General features: G+C 40.0%; 1 protein-coding gene across 1 annotated transcript in view; it reads right to left on the reverse strand.

Moving 5' to 3' along the window:
* Positions 1-16,830, reverse strand: part of SVEP1 (sushi, von Willebrand factor type A, EGF and pentraxin domain containing 1) — a 121,436-nt gene that overhangs the window by 42,395 nt on the left and 62,211 nt on the right. The window contains exons 14-29 of the mRNA XM_037373777.1: positions 16,319-16,427; positions 14,235-14,423; positions 13,670-13,903; positions 12,990-13,151; positions 12,087-12,248; positions 11,067-11,228; positions 10,332-10,426; positions 9,073-9,169; positions 8,297-8,410; positions 7,316-7,429; positions 6,260-6,461; positions 5,071-5,228; positions 3,690-3,891; positions 2,898-3,073; positions 1,449-1,573; positions 203-257 (exon numbers count right to left, since the gene is read on the reverse strand). Coding sequence (XP_037229674.1) covers positions 203-257; positions 1,449-1,573; positions 2,898-3,073; positions 3,690-3,891; positions 5,071-5,228; positions 6,260-6,461; positions 7,316-7,429; positions 8,297-8,410; positions 9,073-9,169; positions 10,332-10,426; positions 11,067-11,228; positions 12,087-12,248; positions 12,990-13,151; positions 13,670-13,903; positions 14,235-14,423; positions 16,319-16,427 — 2,356 coding nt within the window. The remainder of the gene's footprint in view (positions 1-202; positions 258-1,448; positions 1,574-2,897; positions 3,074-3,689; positions 3,892-5,070; positions 5,229-6,259; positions 6,462-7,315; positions 7,430-8,296; positions 8,411-9,072; positions 9,170-10,331; positions 10,427-11,066; positions 11,229-12,086; positions 12,249-12,989; positions 13,152-13,669; positions 13,904-14,234; positions 14,424-16,318; positions 16,428-16,830) is intronic.

A 16,830-nucleotide genomic window follows, 5' to 3' on the forward strand; every position in this document is an offset into this window, starting at 1 on the left:
AGATTTGACTTGGCAATGCAACAATTGTAACCCCAAAAGCCAGGAAGAGTAGTGGATTGTTGGGCTGTTCTAAATGTAGCAGAAAGCCAAAGTAGCAGAGAAAAAGAGAAGCAGAAGAGACATTTGGATGCTGGCAGCAAAGATTCTGCTTTACTTCTATTGTCTATTAATTTCATTATTTCTTATTTGAATCATGCATTACAAATGGTGATAATATGCTTAAGGACAGAGCTGCATCTATAGGGGACCTTGACAAGCTGGAGGAATGGGCCAACATAGATGTCATCAAATTCAACAAGAACAAATGGGAAGGAGAAAGCTTGGAATGCAGGCTGGGGAAAGCTTGGAGAGGGAGCAGCTCTGTGGAAAAGGACCTGGGTCTCTGGCAGGCAGTGAGCTAAATACTGGCCAGCTGTGCACCCTGGCAATAATGAGAACCAACAGCATCCTTGGCTGTGTGAATAGTGTCACAACCAGAAAACCAAGGATGGGATTATTCCTTCTTCTCAGTGCTTATTAGAACACATCTGGAGTACTGAATTTCATTTTGGGCTCATCAGTACAAGAAAGACATTAACAAGCTGGAACAAGTTCAGGGGAGGGTACCAGAAAGGTGATGATGGGCTGGAACTTTTAAACTGTGAGGAGAGACTGTGGGAAAAAAGCTGGTTCAGCCTGGAGCAGAGAAAGCCTTGGGGACACCTAACAGCAGTCCCTGGTACCTATGGAGAGGTAGGCAAGTATATAGTCAGGCTCTTCACAGCAGTGCATGGTGGGAGCCAGAAACAGTAGTCATCAGTAGAAGTGGGAGAACCCAACTAGTTACAATGAAAAAAACCCTCATTCTGAAGATAGCTGGACATTGAAGCTTGTCTCCCAGAGAAGCTGAGGGATCACTGCACTCACACACATCTTTTGATCTTCACTAGTCTTTTACCTCTGTGAAAATTTAGTGCCAAACTTTATTCTTGGTACCTGAATAAAAGTAGCCTGACAGTCATTTAAGCTGCCCATTCAGACTTTTCCTGGGACCATACAGGTCTGATTTTTCATAGTGTCTAATGCATTGACAGAAAATCTGATGCCTCTCTTCTGAAGTTTTACAGGTGACTTCACACAGCAGGATGAGGGAACCATAACTTGTAAAATAAGCCCTTAGCTTGTTTCATTGGGTTTCCTCCCTCTTTTAAGAGGACTGACAGCTTTTGTGCACACCTTCATTTCAAAGTTACATAATGCAGGAAGGCTCAGTTAAAATAGAAGGTGACTGCTATTTTATCACACCTAGTTTTGCTTAAAGGTATCTTATCTACTTACTATGCTAAGCTTATTACCCTAAACCAGAGCTTCATCTGGTCCCCACACACTTTGGTGGGAACAGAGGTCTATCCAGTATGCTAATCTGGAATCATCCTACACTCAGAGCCCTGTGCTCCAGCTCCACTTACCTGCTGTGGAGACAGGACATGGTCCCAAATGTTGAGCTGGCTGATGGAGCCCACAAAAGATTCAGCTGGGTTGAACCCTTCTCCTTTCTGATCTTGCTCTTGACCCAGTACAAGTGCACCACCACCTAGACTCAGAGAGAATGAGACCAGGGATGGGAAACAAAGCCTTACAGCAGGGAACTCCATAGGAAGATCAAAAACTAAGCAAACCCAAACTTTTGCTACTCTATGTTGCTAAGATTTTGTAGCGCAGGAGACCAGGCACCTTCAACAAATTGTCTCAGAAAAAACCTCTGGGAAGCTTTATACTAGACTGAGGTAAGTAAGCGTAACAATTTGTAAGTGATTCTCAAATAAACATTAATATTAAACTCATACCGATGACAGCAGAAAATTCACGTGGCTACTTCAGGAATGGCATTGCCTCTAAGAGACCACTTCTAGGCTCAGTATTTGAAGCATATTACAGAGCAATGCAAATGCAGTTTTGAGCAGGCGGGGCATACTTTACAGTGCTAGCTTGCACTTCCAGCTTTAAACAAAAATGTAGAAAGTCAGATAGGACAAATTTGATTCAAAATCCTCAGAAGTACATTGGTGATTAGACAGTCAACATTCTGACATGCCACACAGGTTCAATTTCCTCTCCTCAACCAGCAGCACAGATGATATGGGCATGCATTTTGTATGTCACAGGGTGTGTGGACAAGGGCAAAAAGTAATCAAGACTGCAGACTTAGGCCTCATCTCTAGAGATAAATCCAATATAATTGGGAAAGATGGGGCAAGCATAAAGTACACAGACTAAAACTTCACTATTTTATTCTTTATTTTAATATGGTAGCTTTCTGAAACTTTATGTAAATCCAGATGGTGGTAGTATGAAAACACTGTCAAAACCGAATTTCTTTGCAGCAATCTAATGTCAGGCCTTTCACAACTCTTCAGTGCTGAAGGTATCCCGTTTCATACCTTTGATATTACTGGAAAGACTGCTGATCACAGGAAACAATGAAATAGCAAAATCTTCCTTGTTAGGAAAAAATGCAAATATAACTTTAAAAACATGTCTGAAAGTGACAGGAGAAGGCTAAGTCAATCAATTCTGAGCACAGATTTGTAAGGGAAATGCCAGTTAAGTCTGTTGCATGATAAACCTGTTCTCACAAAGCATTCCAAAATTAGCTCAGCACAGGCTCCTTTGGACTAAACTCTGACAAACAAGTTACTTACTAGTTTGCCTTAGAAATGTGCACTTTGCCTTCAGCAAGGCTCAGTGAGGGAACTGTTCTCATAAACAAGAACAGCAAACGTGAGCCCTGCATAAACTTTGAAAATGTGAAAACATACTAAAACCACCAAAATAAACATTTCCTTGCAGGCACAGCAAATTCTGCAATAAAAACAGAATGAAGGCAACAGATCTGGTGTAATATAAATAAAGCATACCAGGGATTTTTGAGCCAACAGAGAGCCCGCTGCCTCCATCAGACAGTTTTCCATCAATGTACACTTTCCATGCCCCATCTGTGCACGTCCATGTGACTGCAATGTGATGCCAGTTACCATCGTTCACTGAAGGACAGTCTGTGATCCTCTCTTTACCATTTACATAAAGAACCCAGCTGCATGGAAGGAAGATGAAAGCATACTCACTTGCACATAGCAACTTTAAAAGCATAGCCTGTCCCACATGACTCAAAAGAAATGTTACTTGCTGAAGTAACTCTGTCTACATTATACAAGAAATATCTCTTGAAAGATCATCATACAAGATATGTGTCTCTCAAAGAACTTAGAAGTTACGGTTATCATATCCAAAGCATGGTGAAATAAGTAATGTGTTTTTATACCAAGACTCTAGTCACAGCTGAATAATGGATTCTTACACTTGCCCCTTGGGTCCACCCCTGTGTCTGGAGTCACATTACAAGTACTCTGAGTGCTGAGCTCCATTTTATCAAATAATTGTCTCAATGTGTCATTCAAATATGATGTAAACATAGTCCAGACAAAAATGCCAGGCTTTCTAAACTTCTCTTTCTTGCCATTACTCTATTTGGCAAAAAGTGAAGGAAACGAAGGAGAAAAACAAAACAGAGAGACAACTCCAGCCATTGAGTTTGGATGCAGGTTTTTTTACTCCAAAGTAGGCAAGGCTGATATTCAGACTTCTGGTCTACACTTCCTTTACCAATTCAACACATCTGTAAGCTACAGAAAAGCAAAACTGTGATTTACCCATTGTAATCAGTAAGAAGAAATGCATTATCGCTTCCATTCTCCACTGCATAAGAAATGGGAGTTCCATAGTTTGTAGTGTCAGTGGATTTCATCCAGAATGTACAGGTGATGTCACCAAGAGATGGGAAAACACCATCAAGCATGACGTACCCATAGATACCAGAGACTTCAAAATCAAGATTGAAACCAGAGGACTGTTCTGCAACAAAGACAAAGAATTTTCAGAGCTATATTCCTGAAAACCTACAAAAAATAATCAAACTGAATCTAAGAAAATGCAATAAAATGGATTGCAACCCATCTGTAAAAGTTATTCACTTTAAATTGATCAGATGTAGACAGAATGTATAGCAGTCTAACATCAGCCAGCATATAGAACTTTCTGAGTCTAGAAAACACACAGGGTTTGAAGACAAATGACTGGAAAAGAAGCTGATTATCTAACAAACACAGAACATGAACCTTGCTTTTCAGTACACTATCAATGAAATGACATATCCACCTGCCATCCAATAACCCAAAGAGATGCGATCAGCTGGTTCCATTTTATTCACAACAGTCTAATTAAAAAAAACCAACAAAACACCAAAACCACAAGATTTTTTCCTGTTCTGGACTTACTGAAATACACTGCACTGGTATGGAACAGGACTTCTGTGCTGCTCTTCAATACAGAGTGACATGCTTTACAAGGATACTACATGTACACCTATCAAATGCAGCCTCTCCTGAAAGCTGGGTGTTATTAAACTTTAAAACAAGATAGCAAGTCTAATTGACCTGTATGCCTTCCACTGTCTCTGTAAAACCAACATGGGCTCTTCAGCCTCTGCTTAAAGATTCACCAGCTACTAGTGTAACACTTCATCATTTTCATGGAGTGACTAAAGGACAAATGGATTTGAGCCTTGTGGCTGCGTCGCATAACTCCAGCATCATCTAGCAAGTTGCAGTAGTTGTGACCTACTTTGCTCAACCATAGGGAACTTTATGTCTTTTCAACTTCTAAAGCCGAGACTACCACATACTAATCTCTGACCCTGTGATGCAAACCCCTACATGGAACACATGAAACAGAAAGAGCTAATTAACTCAAATATACATGGCAAATACAAATAAAACTTGACAGACCCACCAGGTAATAAAAGCAAGAACTGTTCCTTAGAAAAATGAATGTAAATATGACATAGCACACATGCTGTTACTAGTCTGCAATTACATGTATTAACACTGCTGTCACACAGCTTCCACTCAGCCCCTGAGAGTCCCCCCACCCGAGCTGTATTCTGGCAAAGCTGTATGAAACCAGCCCAGCCAGTGCAAATCTTGCCCAGAGACTTAGTCAAGCCACCTTTTTCTGACACTTGGTCCTGTGTACCTGTTTCACACCTGCTGCCTGTAAAGCCAGGGGGACATTTACAAATGTACGAGTTCAAGGCATCCACACAGGTGGCTTGGTTTAAGCAGGGACTGGAGTCACAGTCATCGATGTTCACTTCACAGTTTAGTCCTGTGTACCCTGTCACACACAGACACCTACAGAGGAAAAAAGCACACTTCAAAGGTGGCTGCTGTCATGACAAAGAATCCTGGCCACGAGGTCAGATCTGCCAATGGGAATGACATATACTTAAAAAAAAATAAAATATCAACAGCAGAGATACTACATAATTAATGGCATTTTATTCTCATTGATCCTTTAAGTATGCTTGTATTCTATTAGCTGTGTAGTAGTTCTTCTTGATAAAGACAATACAATATTTAAACAAAGTGCCTGAGTTTCTTCATATGAAATTGGGAGAGGCAATCATTGCAATCCCGTGAGTGAAGCATGCCTTTTAGGTCCACAGAATTATAGACAAGAGGTACTTGACTTTTCAGGCAGGTATGCTTACATAGAGGGAAAACCAAGGCAGTAGAAAGGCACCAAAACTTCTGGTACTTGGAAAACCAAGGTTTTTGAAAGGCACCACAACTTCTGGGGCTTTGGGGAGGGAGAGAGTTATTAACCCCAGGCAGTAACAGCTGGTACATCTATCTCTGCAGTGACCTAGGATATGACACTTCTATTGGTATTTGTAACTTCTGATTGGAGTCCAGATACCCTAAAGCATATAATAAATATTCAGAAGATTACATCAGCATTCGTATTTTAATCTCTATATTCTCAATATGTACAGATATCCCTGTCTTCTAGGGTATAGAAATGTAATATTATCAGATACATAACTCATCATCACATATTCTTCTAGTGGAAAGCAAGACAAGCCCTTGAGGCTTGGGAAAGTGGATTTCTTTTGGAAGATGATTATTAAAACCATGCAGTTCTACCATGCTTACAATTCAAACTCTGTATATTTTCTTTGCTGTCTATCTTGGAATTTTTTAAGAGTGAGGACATGAGGATTTATTTTCCTGCATTTTAAAATCTCCTTTAGTGCCCGTAAGGGGACAATTCATACTGGATCAGCCTGCCAAATGCTTTGCTGAAATCTAAGAAGGCTGAAGCACCACAACAGATCTGACTTTCCACATTGTATTACATTAATCATACATCTGTTTTTCACCTGAAGCTGTTGATACCATCTTTGCATGTAGCTCCATTCCTACAGGGTCTGCTGAGACACTCATCCATGTTTCTTTCGCATAAGACACCAGTAAAACCTGGGAGGCACTTGCAGGAGAAACTGCCAACTCGATCTTCACAAATAGCCCTATTAAGACACGGGTTTGAAAGGCATTCATTGACCTCCATTTCACAGTGAGCACCTGAGAAGAAAAGAAGAAAGTCACAGCTCTGCTCTGAATAGCCATTGCAGGTCTGGGATTTACTCATTAACTGAGGTTAAGTAGTCATAGAAGAATTACAGGAACAATCTTTGCAATTGTAGAAATTAACACTTTGCAAATGGTGGCAAATTTAAATGGATATTGTCCATTATATGAGTAATTTGGGCTGAATCAGGAAATCCCCTGAGAAACTGTTTTGAGCTACTAATGAAAAGCTACTACAAAAGACATTTAGCTGGAACCTTAACTCTAAAGGCAGAAAATGAAAGCCAGAAAACACATGATTCTGGGATTTCTGCTGTACAAGAGGCTCTATGTTACAAGCACTGCAGAATGAAAAAACTGCGTTGTGATTTTAGGGTGTAGCTCTTTGGCAACATGATAATCAATGGATATGCCTAGCTGTTACATAAATCTAGGAAAGCAGTAGGAAGCAGAGTATGAGGATGAAGAGTAGTTTTAATATAAATAGTCTTGTTTACTGTAATAGTATTTTTCTTTTCCAAATAAAATTAAACATAACAATTTGCACCCGTATGAATGTCCTTATTCTTTCCTCAACATCACACAGTATGTTCATGACAAAATCAGTAAGATCAATCATTTACTAAATTTTTTTTACTTCTGAAAGTCTGAAATGTCTGAAAGACATTTACTTCTGAAGCCACACTTACGCTACAGGGACTCTGAGAGATGAGATCAACCTAAGGAATCTAGGACATCCATATCAACTGTAATATATAGCAAAGAGATTGAAATACTCTAGACATGGAAGGAAGACATCTTTTTTGGTCTGAAAGAGTGAGGGTTGACTTAAACAGAGAAATGTGTACCTGCAAACCCCTTTGCACAAGTGCAGCGGTAACTGTTCTTGCCATCAACACAATGGGCCCCATTCAAACATGGACTGGAGCTACATTCATTTATGTCTTCCTCACACAAGAGACCTTCAAACAGCAAGGGTTACAAGGCATGATCAAGACATAGTCAAGGTCTGCATGGTGCAGTGACTGAACGTGGAAGACAGAACAGCACCATACTGCTTGCATAACAAAATGCCTCCAAGAGCAGGCGGTAAAATTCCATGTTTAACTGCACTACTACAAACATTTACAGAGATCAGCTGTGTTATTTAGATGCTGGGATGTGAAAGATGTGAAGTTCATAGTTTGCCTTCAAGCTTAAAAAATATCCAGCATGGGTTGCTGTCGACAAATGTATAGCCATAAACACGAAAAATGAGGGGAGGGAGACCATTTCTGGTGGAAAAAATAGAGATTTTTTTTTAATCACATGAAGTTATCTCCTCAGTAGTTTATTTCAACATTTAGAAATTAGGTGCTGTTTTGGGAAAGTACTCAAGCATGCCAGTTTTTGCACAGATTTCAATACCTTCAACGTACATACAAGTGAGAGTTAAAAACAGAGAGAAAAAAGCTAAAAAAATTCCACTCACTCACAGGGCTGCCGTAAAGCAACTGTGTAAATGATCTGTCTAGTCAGGCCATATTCAGTCTCATAAGCACTTCGCTTGTGAGTATGTACTAATTCCCCAAACCTCATTTCTTTCCAGAACTGTCACAAAACAGAAGCCATACAGGCACACACATGCACATCGACTGTCCTTGAATGCTCATCCTTTTATTTCAAACCCTGTTCACATACAGTGGAACCTTGCTCTAACCTGTAAATGAGATTGCTTTCCTGTTATAATTCCACATCTGTGGAATTATACAGCCCTTGTGTTTTTTGTTATCTACTGGGCATAGAAACAATGCCTGTCTGAAGAAGAGCTATGAAGTGAAACAGATTACCTGAATAGCCTGGTTGACAATGGCAAACAAAGGTCCCAATGCCATCTTTACACATTCCATTGTTGCGACAAGGAGATGATTTACACTCATCAACTTCTGTTTCACATTTCAAGCCTAGAATGCAAAATAAAGGACTGAGAATAGAGAGACAAAATTTGAAATTATTCAGAAACACAGAATCCATGACTACTAGGAAAACACGATGCATTAGTTGCATACGCTACCAGACATTCAGGTTTAATATCTTCTTTTTAGATTGTGTTTTAACACAGACCTGAGATAAAATGTTATTAGAAAGGTATGATGCACACTGGGCAACTGACTTACCAGTTCCAGACAGTGGCACTTAATACTTATCACAAGTAACAGAGATCACTTCTTGATAGTAGCTGAGTAATAAATCACCTGTTTGCTTTGAAGCAACTGGGAAGTTAACACTGAAGAGGAGTACAGACAGATCTGGTGGAATTAGCCATTTAGAGTGCAAATTCCCAGCTTTTTCTAATTGTAAATATTGCCAAGTGATAGGATTTTCAAACCCACTAACTCCACTAACAGAAACCCCATGCAAAATCCTTTTCTGCTAAACACAATATAATTCAGTGAGAACATGAGAAACTATTTCTTTTTGTAATGCTTATGTATGTTAAATCTGTGGTGGAGATTCCAATTAGTTAGGCTATATTCTTGCACTGAAATGTTTTGCTCCTTTATGCTTGCTCATGTTAAGGGCATGGAGACATGTTAGCTCCTCCACCTGCTTCTCAATTTTTTACCTGTATATCCAAGTGGGCATATGCAGATATATCCACTTCCCAACTGTTTGCATGTCCCATTATTGTGGCATGGTTCCAGGAAACACTCATGAAAGACCTGCCAGAGGCAAGAACGATGCAATTGCAGTAAAGGTGGAAATACAGGTAGAACAAAATATTCTAATTTTAAACTGCATGCCCTATAGTCACTTTGGAAAGCTGGGAAAAAAGTCACTGGCATTAACTTCTAGCTCTTCCTCTTTGCCTCCTCAGCAAACCAACCATTCTTTCCTTCTACAGAAAAATACCAGGAATCTGAATTACTATTTTAAAATGACCTTTTACTTAGCAAAATGTGATCATCACAGTTGTTTCTTTAGAACTGTCTTAGCTATGATTCACAGGTGACATTTTATACTATGCTTTTCTATGAGAGTTCTCACTTCTTATCTTTTTACACTGGCTCATCACTTCCTGCTGCTAGTCATCAGGTGAGCTGGTGGCAAACTTCACTGTTTTTTCTAATGTAGCAAATCTGAATTCACCAAAGCCCTTCAGTAAATGGTCAACTAAAGCCACAGGAGATCAGTTTGTCACTTGTCCATGTGTTATATAATGGTTCAGGCCAAATTTATCATCAGTCAACTTTGCTTCTGTTTATACCATCTCCTAACTTCAGATTCAAACAAAGCAGTCTTGCCAGAGTTACAGGCTGGGGGGGGCGATGGCTGGGGTAAGGGAGCATCTCTGGCAAATGTCACTACAGTTTTTTCTCATCAGGACTTGCTTGTATTTCAAATTGGGTACTTGCAGCAGAAGGGAGCTCCGCTTGCCTCCTCTCAAGTGTATCTGTGTTGCAGTAAGTAGGACAAAGATTCTACAACCGGGACTTAGAAGCCTGGTAGCATTTTTCTGGAATTCAGCATATGGAAGACATTGGATGACTGAGTGTGGTCAACCTACATTTTATAGACTAGCTGAACTTCCTCCATGGAGTTCACATTTCTTTTGTAAGTGTGATAAATATTTCATATATCAGGTGAAGGCTTCAAGTCCAGAATTTAAGATTGCTAATAGCTGATGCAGTCTCCTCTGTTCAGTGAGAGTGCTTCTATGATTACGAAGAGAGTTTAAGTGTTCCCCTCATGATCATCGCTCTCATCTCTTCAGGAAATAGTCAGCGTAACGACTACATTTAAAAAGGCCATAGCCATATCCTGTTGCATAAGACACTCTTTCTTTCATTTGAGATAACATCGGAAAATATATTTTGTCCTTGCCTGACTGCTGACTTTGTACTGCTTGCTGATATTTTCTGGAGAGGCTGGTACCATCATTACGCTTTCCTCAGCTGCTGAAAAAGTAGAGCCGAAACCTAAAGAGGAACGATATGAAAGTGTTGTTAACAACACTCTGTGGCAATGTTCCTGTTCTGTGAAGGCATAATAATTGCATGTTAGTAATGTATCTAAAGATATGCTGAAGAAAGTGAATTTATGGGAATAAAAAGCAAACTTTACAGTAACCATAGTATTATTTTATATATATATTATATTATATACCATATATATTCATAGTATATATGAATATATATATTTTACAAATATATATTTGTAAGCACATATGTTTCTAAGACACATACATGTGGGTATACACACAAAATATGTTTTATATGTATTTATACTTACACACATACATGCATATACATACTTGTATATATATAAAACTCTGTATAGTATCTATATAGTAAATATGCTCTGTGTGTGTGTGTCTGTGTATCCACACTCTGTATATGTATACACCGTTACTGAGCCTTGGCATGTATCACACTGTCACTCCTACATAACACAGAGGCAACAACCAGTAGGCAAAACCATCTGTGAACTTCACTGGTTGAAATGGAAGGTCTGCATTTGTTAGGAGAGTCAGTGGGATGTTTTCTGTTAAGACTACTGGCAGTCATCCTTTAGATATTCCGTTTGTTCACTTTCTCCAGCAGAGATAATTTGGCTTACTTGAACAATCTGTGATGGATCTGGCACCAACGACAGTTGTTGTTCCATAAAAGGGACAAGACAAGCAATAGGACTTTCCTGGGTCTGGTTGATAGTAGTCTCTGGGACAAGGGTAGCAAGGTGTCAAACCTGTACGAGAGAACTCCCCTGCAACACATGGTACTGCAAGAAAAAAAGGAAATTTTTTGGAGTGATCACTTGCACTGCCACCCTACCTGCCCCCAACTCTTTCAGATCATTTTCTCTCTTCCCCTCATAGTCCCTCCTCAGACTTAAAGGAATAGGATGAAACCTGCCAGGAATTCACAACTCTAGGAGAAGCTTATTTAAATTGTGCTGTTAGGTGAAGTGGTTTTTCAAAGGACTATGGAAATATCTGGGAAGTATTTCTGTCTATTCCTTTTGCTGTTGTGCTGCTCTGGGGGCAGCTTTCAAATGCAACTTCCTTTCCCATTTATCACTACCTTACCCACACTTACCCCCCACCCTCTCTCTTTTTTCCCCTTTCCCTTCAAGAAGGAGTAAAGGATGAAAGACAAGTGATTTTTGGATATTAATCCCTGCAGACTATTTCCTCTAGGAATCTTTCTGACAAAGCTTCCCAAAGACAGCTGAAGATGATTTCTTGAAAAATGTGATGGAACAAATACTGTTAAAATTCATTATTTTTGTACAGAAGATGTGGAAGCCCCTTCTGGAGATAATAGTGAGAAACATCCTGTCATTCCTTTTCTCTTCTGTAAGAAAAAAAGTTTCATTTTCATGTAGGTAACCATCACATGTCTCATTTTATTCATGTCTAGAAAAGAATCCATGTTGGACATCAGAAGGAAGGCATTTGAAATAAGCTACCAGGGAATGACCTATCATTTTGCTGGGAAATGCTGCTTGGTCCACACTCAACCAGAAGTAGAATTCAATCTCAGACAGATGAACTGGATTACACTAGCTGATGTTTAAGCAACATTTAGAAGCATTTAGAATTGGATTAAAAAAAGTCTAGCCCCTTTTGTTACAAACCTCCACAAGCTGAGACATCCACTGCACCTCTTTTTACTGTTGATGTATTCTCTGGGCAAGAGATGCAATTTCTGGATCCAAATGCTGGTTGATATGTGCCAAGTGGGCAAGTTTCACAGGTCTCAAGACCATTAGGTGAATACGTTCCCTGCTTGCACTGAGCTATAAGGCAGAAGAATTCATAAATATCAAGCAATGTCCAACAGGAAACATGGCTCTTGACATCTGAAAGTAATGCTGAAATAACAACACACATCACAAGAACTTTTATTTCTAGAGTTTACTCTACTCTGAAGGACTTCATGGGTGCAAAGAGCAAAAGAGTGAAAAAAAAAGAATTGGGGTAAGTTACAGATAGTGCACTTGTGAATTATTAACCAGTTAATTATCTTCCAATCAGCTTCACAGATGATTTATTGCAACTCAGTTACTCATTTTTAATCAACAAAATTAATGAAAAGACAATAAACAGGAAATAAAACTAGCAACTGCTTTTTCAGAAAAAGTCACAGTAGTGGTGCTGAGGTGCTCAGTGTCCCAGCACTGTAGTGTAGGATGCAAACATTTTATCTTTGATTGAGGTAGGAAGAGGATTGGCAAAGGCAAGAATGGCATTATTTTAAGTGTATTAGTCCCTGTAAAATGGGCTTACAATCTCATAGAATGAAGACAGAAATGCAACAAAGCTTCAAAGGCCAACTCTTCTTAAAACATCTACCAGGCATCCTGCATGCCACAGCACTGATGAAAACCTGGATTTTTCTCTTTGCATATGCATGAAGGGGCAGTTAGGACTGCTCCTCATTTCACAGGCTAACTTCATTCCAATCGTCCCACCACAGGATCCAAAAGGATGTCACCAGACATACAGAAGTGGCTGTATGAAGTAGACCAAGTTCTCACCTTTGCATTCAGAGATGCTCCTAGAGTGTAGATACTCGGTATAGCTACCAGATGGACAACTTTTGCATTCCAGCTGCCCTTCCTCATCTTGGTAGGATCCAGTCCAGCAGCTTTCACAGGTATGATGCTCCAGGGAGAAATAGGTACCCAAAGGGCAGTTGACTGTAACATTGGAAACATAAGGTTCCCCTCAGAGTGGGTTCCCCTCAGACTGCACAATCATACATACCTGTCTTGCCTCTGGAGTCCCCATTTAGTCAAACCTTGTTTATGTGAAATGTGGATCTGCTCCTCAGCAAATGTTGTATTTCTCTGGAACACTGCAAAGCTCACACAGGAAATGGAATCCAATTCCCTATCTCAGCTACACATCACCCACAAGACTAATAGGGTTAAAAGACTGCATACCAAGCACTGTTTTCCTGTGTATCACCATGTGTCTATATGCCTGATTAACCCATGGGAGTGGAATCCTGGTTACAAAAGTGTCCTTTTTCCCCAGGCCTTGGTTAGGAACATAAACACCTTCTGGAAGTCAAACTGCACATTTTTGCAGTTTATTGTTCTGCGAGACCACAAGCACTGGACTGTGTCAAACCATAACCCTCTGCAAACATCCTCCAAAACCTTGCTTTTCAAAGGATTCTGAATACATGTAAGGAGTAAGTAATCTAGCTTACCACACATCCTCCCCCTCAGCACAGAACCGGGCCTGCAGAAAAGGAAGGCCTTCTCAGTCTCCAGTGAGTTGCTGTCAGCTACAATGAGTTCAGATGCAAACTGAAAAGAATACATGGGTTCCTTATTGAGAGTCCTATTCAGTCTGTTTGTGATCATCTCCAGAGTTTTAAGGAGCCGTCGCTGGTTTTCCAGTTCCAGCGTATCATTTCTTTCATCAGGCAGTGGCACGCTAGCTGGGATATAAACAGAAAATACAAAAAAGCACACAGATTTTACAGTCAGCACTTTCAGTATACTCTGGAGTATATCAAGAGTACAACACTCAAACTTGCCAGTGGAAAGTGGAAAGTAGGCCATGCGCACAATGCTCTCCTTGAGCATGAGGCTGTGATCTTTCCCCCAAGCAGAACGTCTGTGATGAAACGGGGCTATGAATGTCTCCAGAAAACTATCACCTGCATCTCCAGCAGGCTTTGTGAACTGAAGGCTAAATTTTACTGAGATATTCAAAACATTTGTTAAAAAGAAGGAACAGGAAAAGGAGGGTATTTTGACTTTTCTCACCTGTGATGTTAAATATTAACTTGATTTTGTGGTCAGTCATTGGAACATTCAGCTTATGCCTTTTGACTCGAGCAGGTGCTGCCTTTACAGAGGCAGAGAAATGCTTGGATAAGTCTTCTTCTTGCGCTGCATCAACAAAATCATCATAGGAATAATCCAGCTGGTTTGCTGTCCCCCAGCCGGCAGGTCCTGTGAGGCATTAAGAAAGAACAAAAAGAGAAGCAAGCCATGTGGAAAAGAATAGGCTGTACTTATTTCTAAAATACATGCCCAGTAGCATGGGGTCTGTTTGAAGCTCCAGATGATATGTGCTGGCTTTGCCTCTGCACAAGTGCCTACTGCACCAGTTCTTTGACTAAAGAAAAAGGAAAAAACCAGCTTCACACTTAACTGATATCCTAGAGATCCTGAATCTCATGCAGTTAGCTGAAACATTAAAGAAATACTTCTACAAAAGATACAGGTTGCAAGTCTTTCTCTTCTCCTGTCTTGCATGGACCCTCACCTCCCAGGAACATCTTCATACTGCTCTCTTCCTCCTCCTGCTCAGTTACAGAAATCACTGCCTATGCTGCATGTCCCCACTGCATCTTCTTCTCACAACTCCTGAATAGTTCTACCATCATCTGCCCTCTCAGAAAAAGCTGGTAGCATCACCCTGACAGACATTTCCTGTTACACATAGTGAGTCAAATTCACCTCCTGTGTAATGTCTTCCACCTATAACACCAGAACTATTTCAACCAGAAACAATTAAACAATTGCACATAATCTACCTTTTCATAATGACTAAATGTAGAAGTGCATGGTCTATTTCAATGACCTAGCTCTTTTCAAAGAAAACATGAAGACAGAAAAGAATTCTGCCAATTATCTGTTAGCAGTCACCTAGCCTACACTTTATTTGTGGAAACTAGGGCAAATCAACCCCACAGCTTTGCGGTTAATACTGTGCAAGTATTCCACAACTAGTTTTCTAAACTGTCTCTTATGACCTGAGGAGAGTCCTCTCTCTTCTTCTGCCTCTCCAGTATAAAATCACGAGAAACTCCAGAAAAATAGCAACAACGTAACTCCGATAAGAGGTTGACACGAACCACAACAGAATAGGATCATGCATCCCATGGCCTCAACACTGTTTCCTCCAAGTGCCTTTACAAGTCAGATCCAGCTGTCGTCAGTATTCATCCCTACCCTGATGACAACTGCAAACTGAACACACAGCCCCCTGTGTCTGATTCCAAACAAATGTGCTCTCAGACTCAGTGAAGCGTGTCTAAAAGGTAAGAATAAGTAGGAACCAACTAACTCCACTATAAACCTGTAAAAGAGCCACAGTCCTATGACAGGGTACATATTCTGATGCTGATCTGCTAAAATGCCTCCTGCAGACAGCTAATCTAAGTTACCTGTTTTTAGCCTTTATGCTCTGGGCACCCCCATGGACTCAGAAATGCCAAGGACAACAGCAGTACAACGCAGACACTAACCTGTTCAAAAATGGACTGAAAACAACAACTTACTTGGCATCAAGCACAGTGGGAGCAATCACTAGGACTGTCACGGCTTTCACTCTGATATAGCCACAGTCATCCTGCAAATTCTGCCCTTGCATACAGGAAGTAATTGCACAGCTAATGGGCAAACTTAAGCTTTAACACTGTGGGGGTTTTGTGCTGATCTGAACCAGCATCAAGGATGTTCCTCATTTTCTCAACAATCTCCAGAATCATGTATTGTACCTTTTCAGTATTTTCGTTCAAAACATTGTGTTTTTACAAAATTGCTTTCTTCCAGGCTAACCAAACTGGTTTGTAGGATTCTCTGTGTGTTTTTTTTTTCCCTTTCCCTATCATAAGTCATCTCAGTAAACTTTTCCTCTACACTATATGGGAAGCAGTATCATAATCAGACTACGAATAGTATCTATTGTTATAAAACCTGTTATGTAATTGCTTACTATCTTAAGGGCTCTATAATTATTTCTAAAAAACGTTTCACACAACACATTCTGTATTTCAGAACAAAAAGAATTATGTCGCGTTAAACCTGGATAGCTAAGAATTTATGCAATCAATAATTACCAATGCCAAATCCATTTTCGTAATCGTAATTATACTCCAAACAGTGTTTCTGTGTCTTGTCTTCCAATCTGCAGTCAATATCATCAACATCATTACAGAATGATGGGACCTTCCAACACAAAGAAAAGTAACATTAAAAAAATAAAACCAGGTAGCCCTCTCCGCAATTTATAAAGATTTCTAGTTACAATGTAAAGCACTGGCCCTGCCAGTGCCACTAGATTTCAACTTTCATGTCTCTTATAATCCTGGCAAGGTCAGCTGAAAGAAGTATGTTCTACTGATAACAGCTGGGAAATAAGAAGGCAACTTGTAGGCATAAAAGCTCTCTGTTAGAGAAAAGGTTTTTTATAAGGGAAGATGTCCATTCAGTTAACCACTCTTGCATGTGGAATTCCAAAATACAGAAGTAAGTTCAGGATTGTTTCTCTCTGCCGAAGATTATCAGCAGAGCTCACAGGTTGGAAAACGTTGGTTTTTCCAGCCATGTAACTTGCATTTCTGTCATGTTT

Source organism: Falco rusticolus, chromosome Z (assembly GCF_015220075.1).
Source record: "Falco rusticolus isolate bFalRus1 chromosome Z, bFalRus1.pri, whole genome shotgun sequence".
NCBI lineage: Eukaryota > Metazoa > Chordata > Aves > Falconiformes > Falconidae > Falco > Falco rusticolus.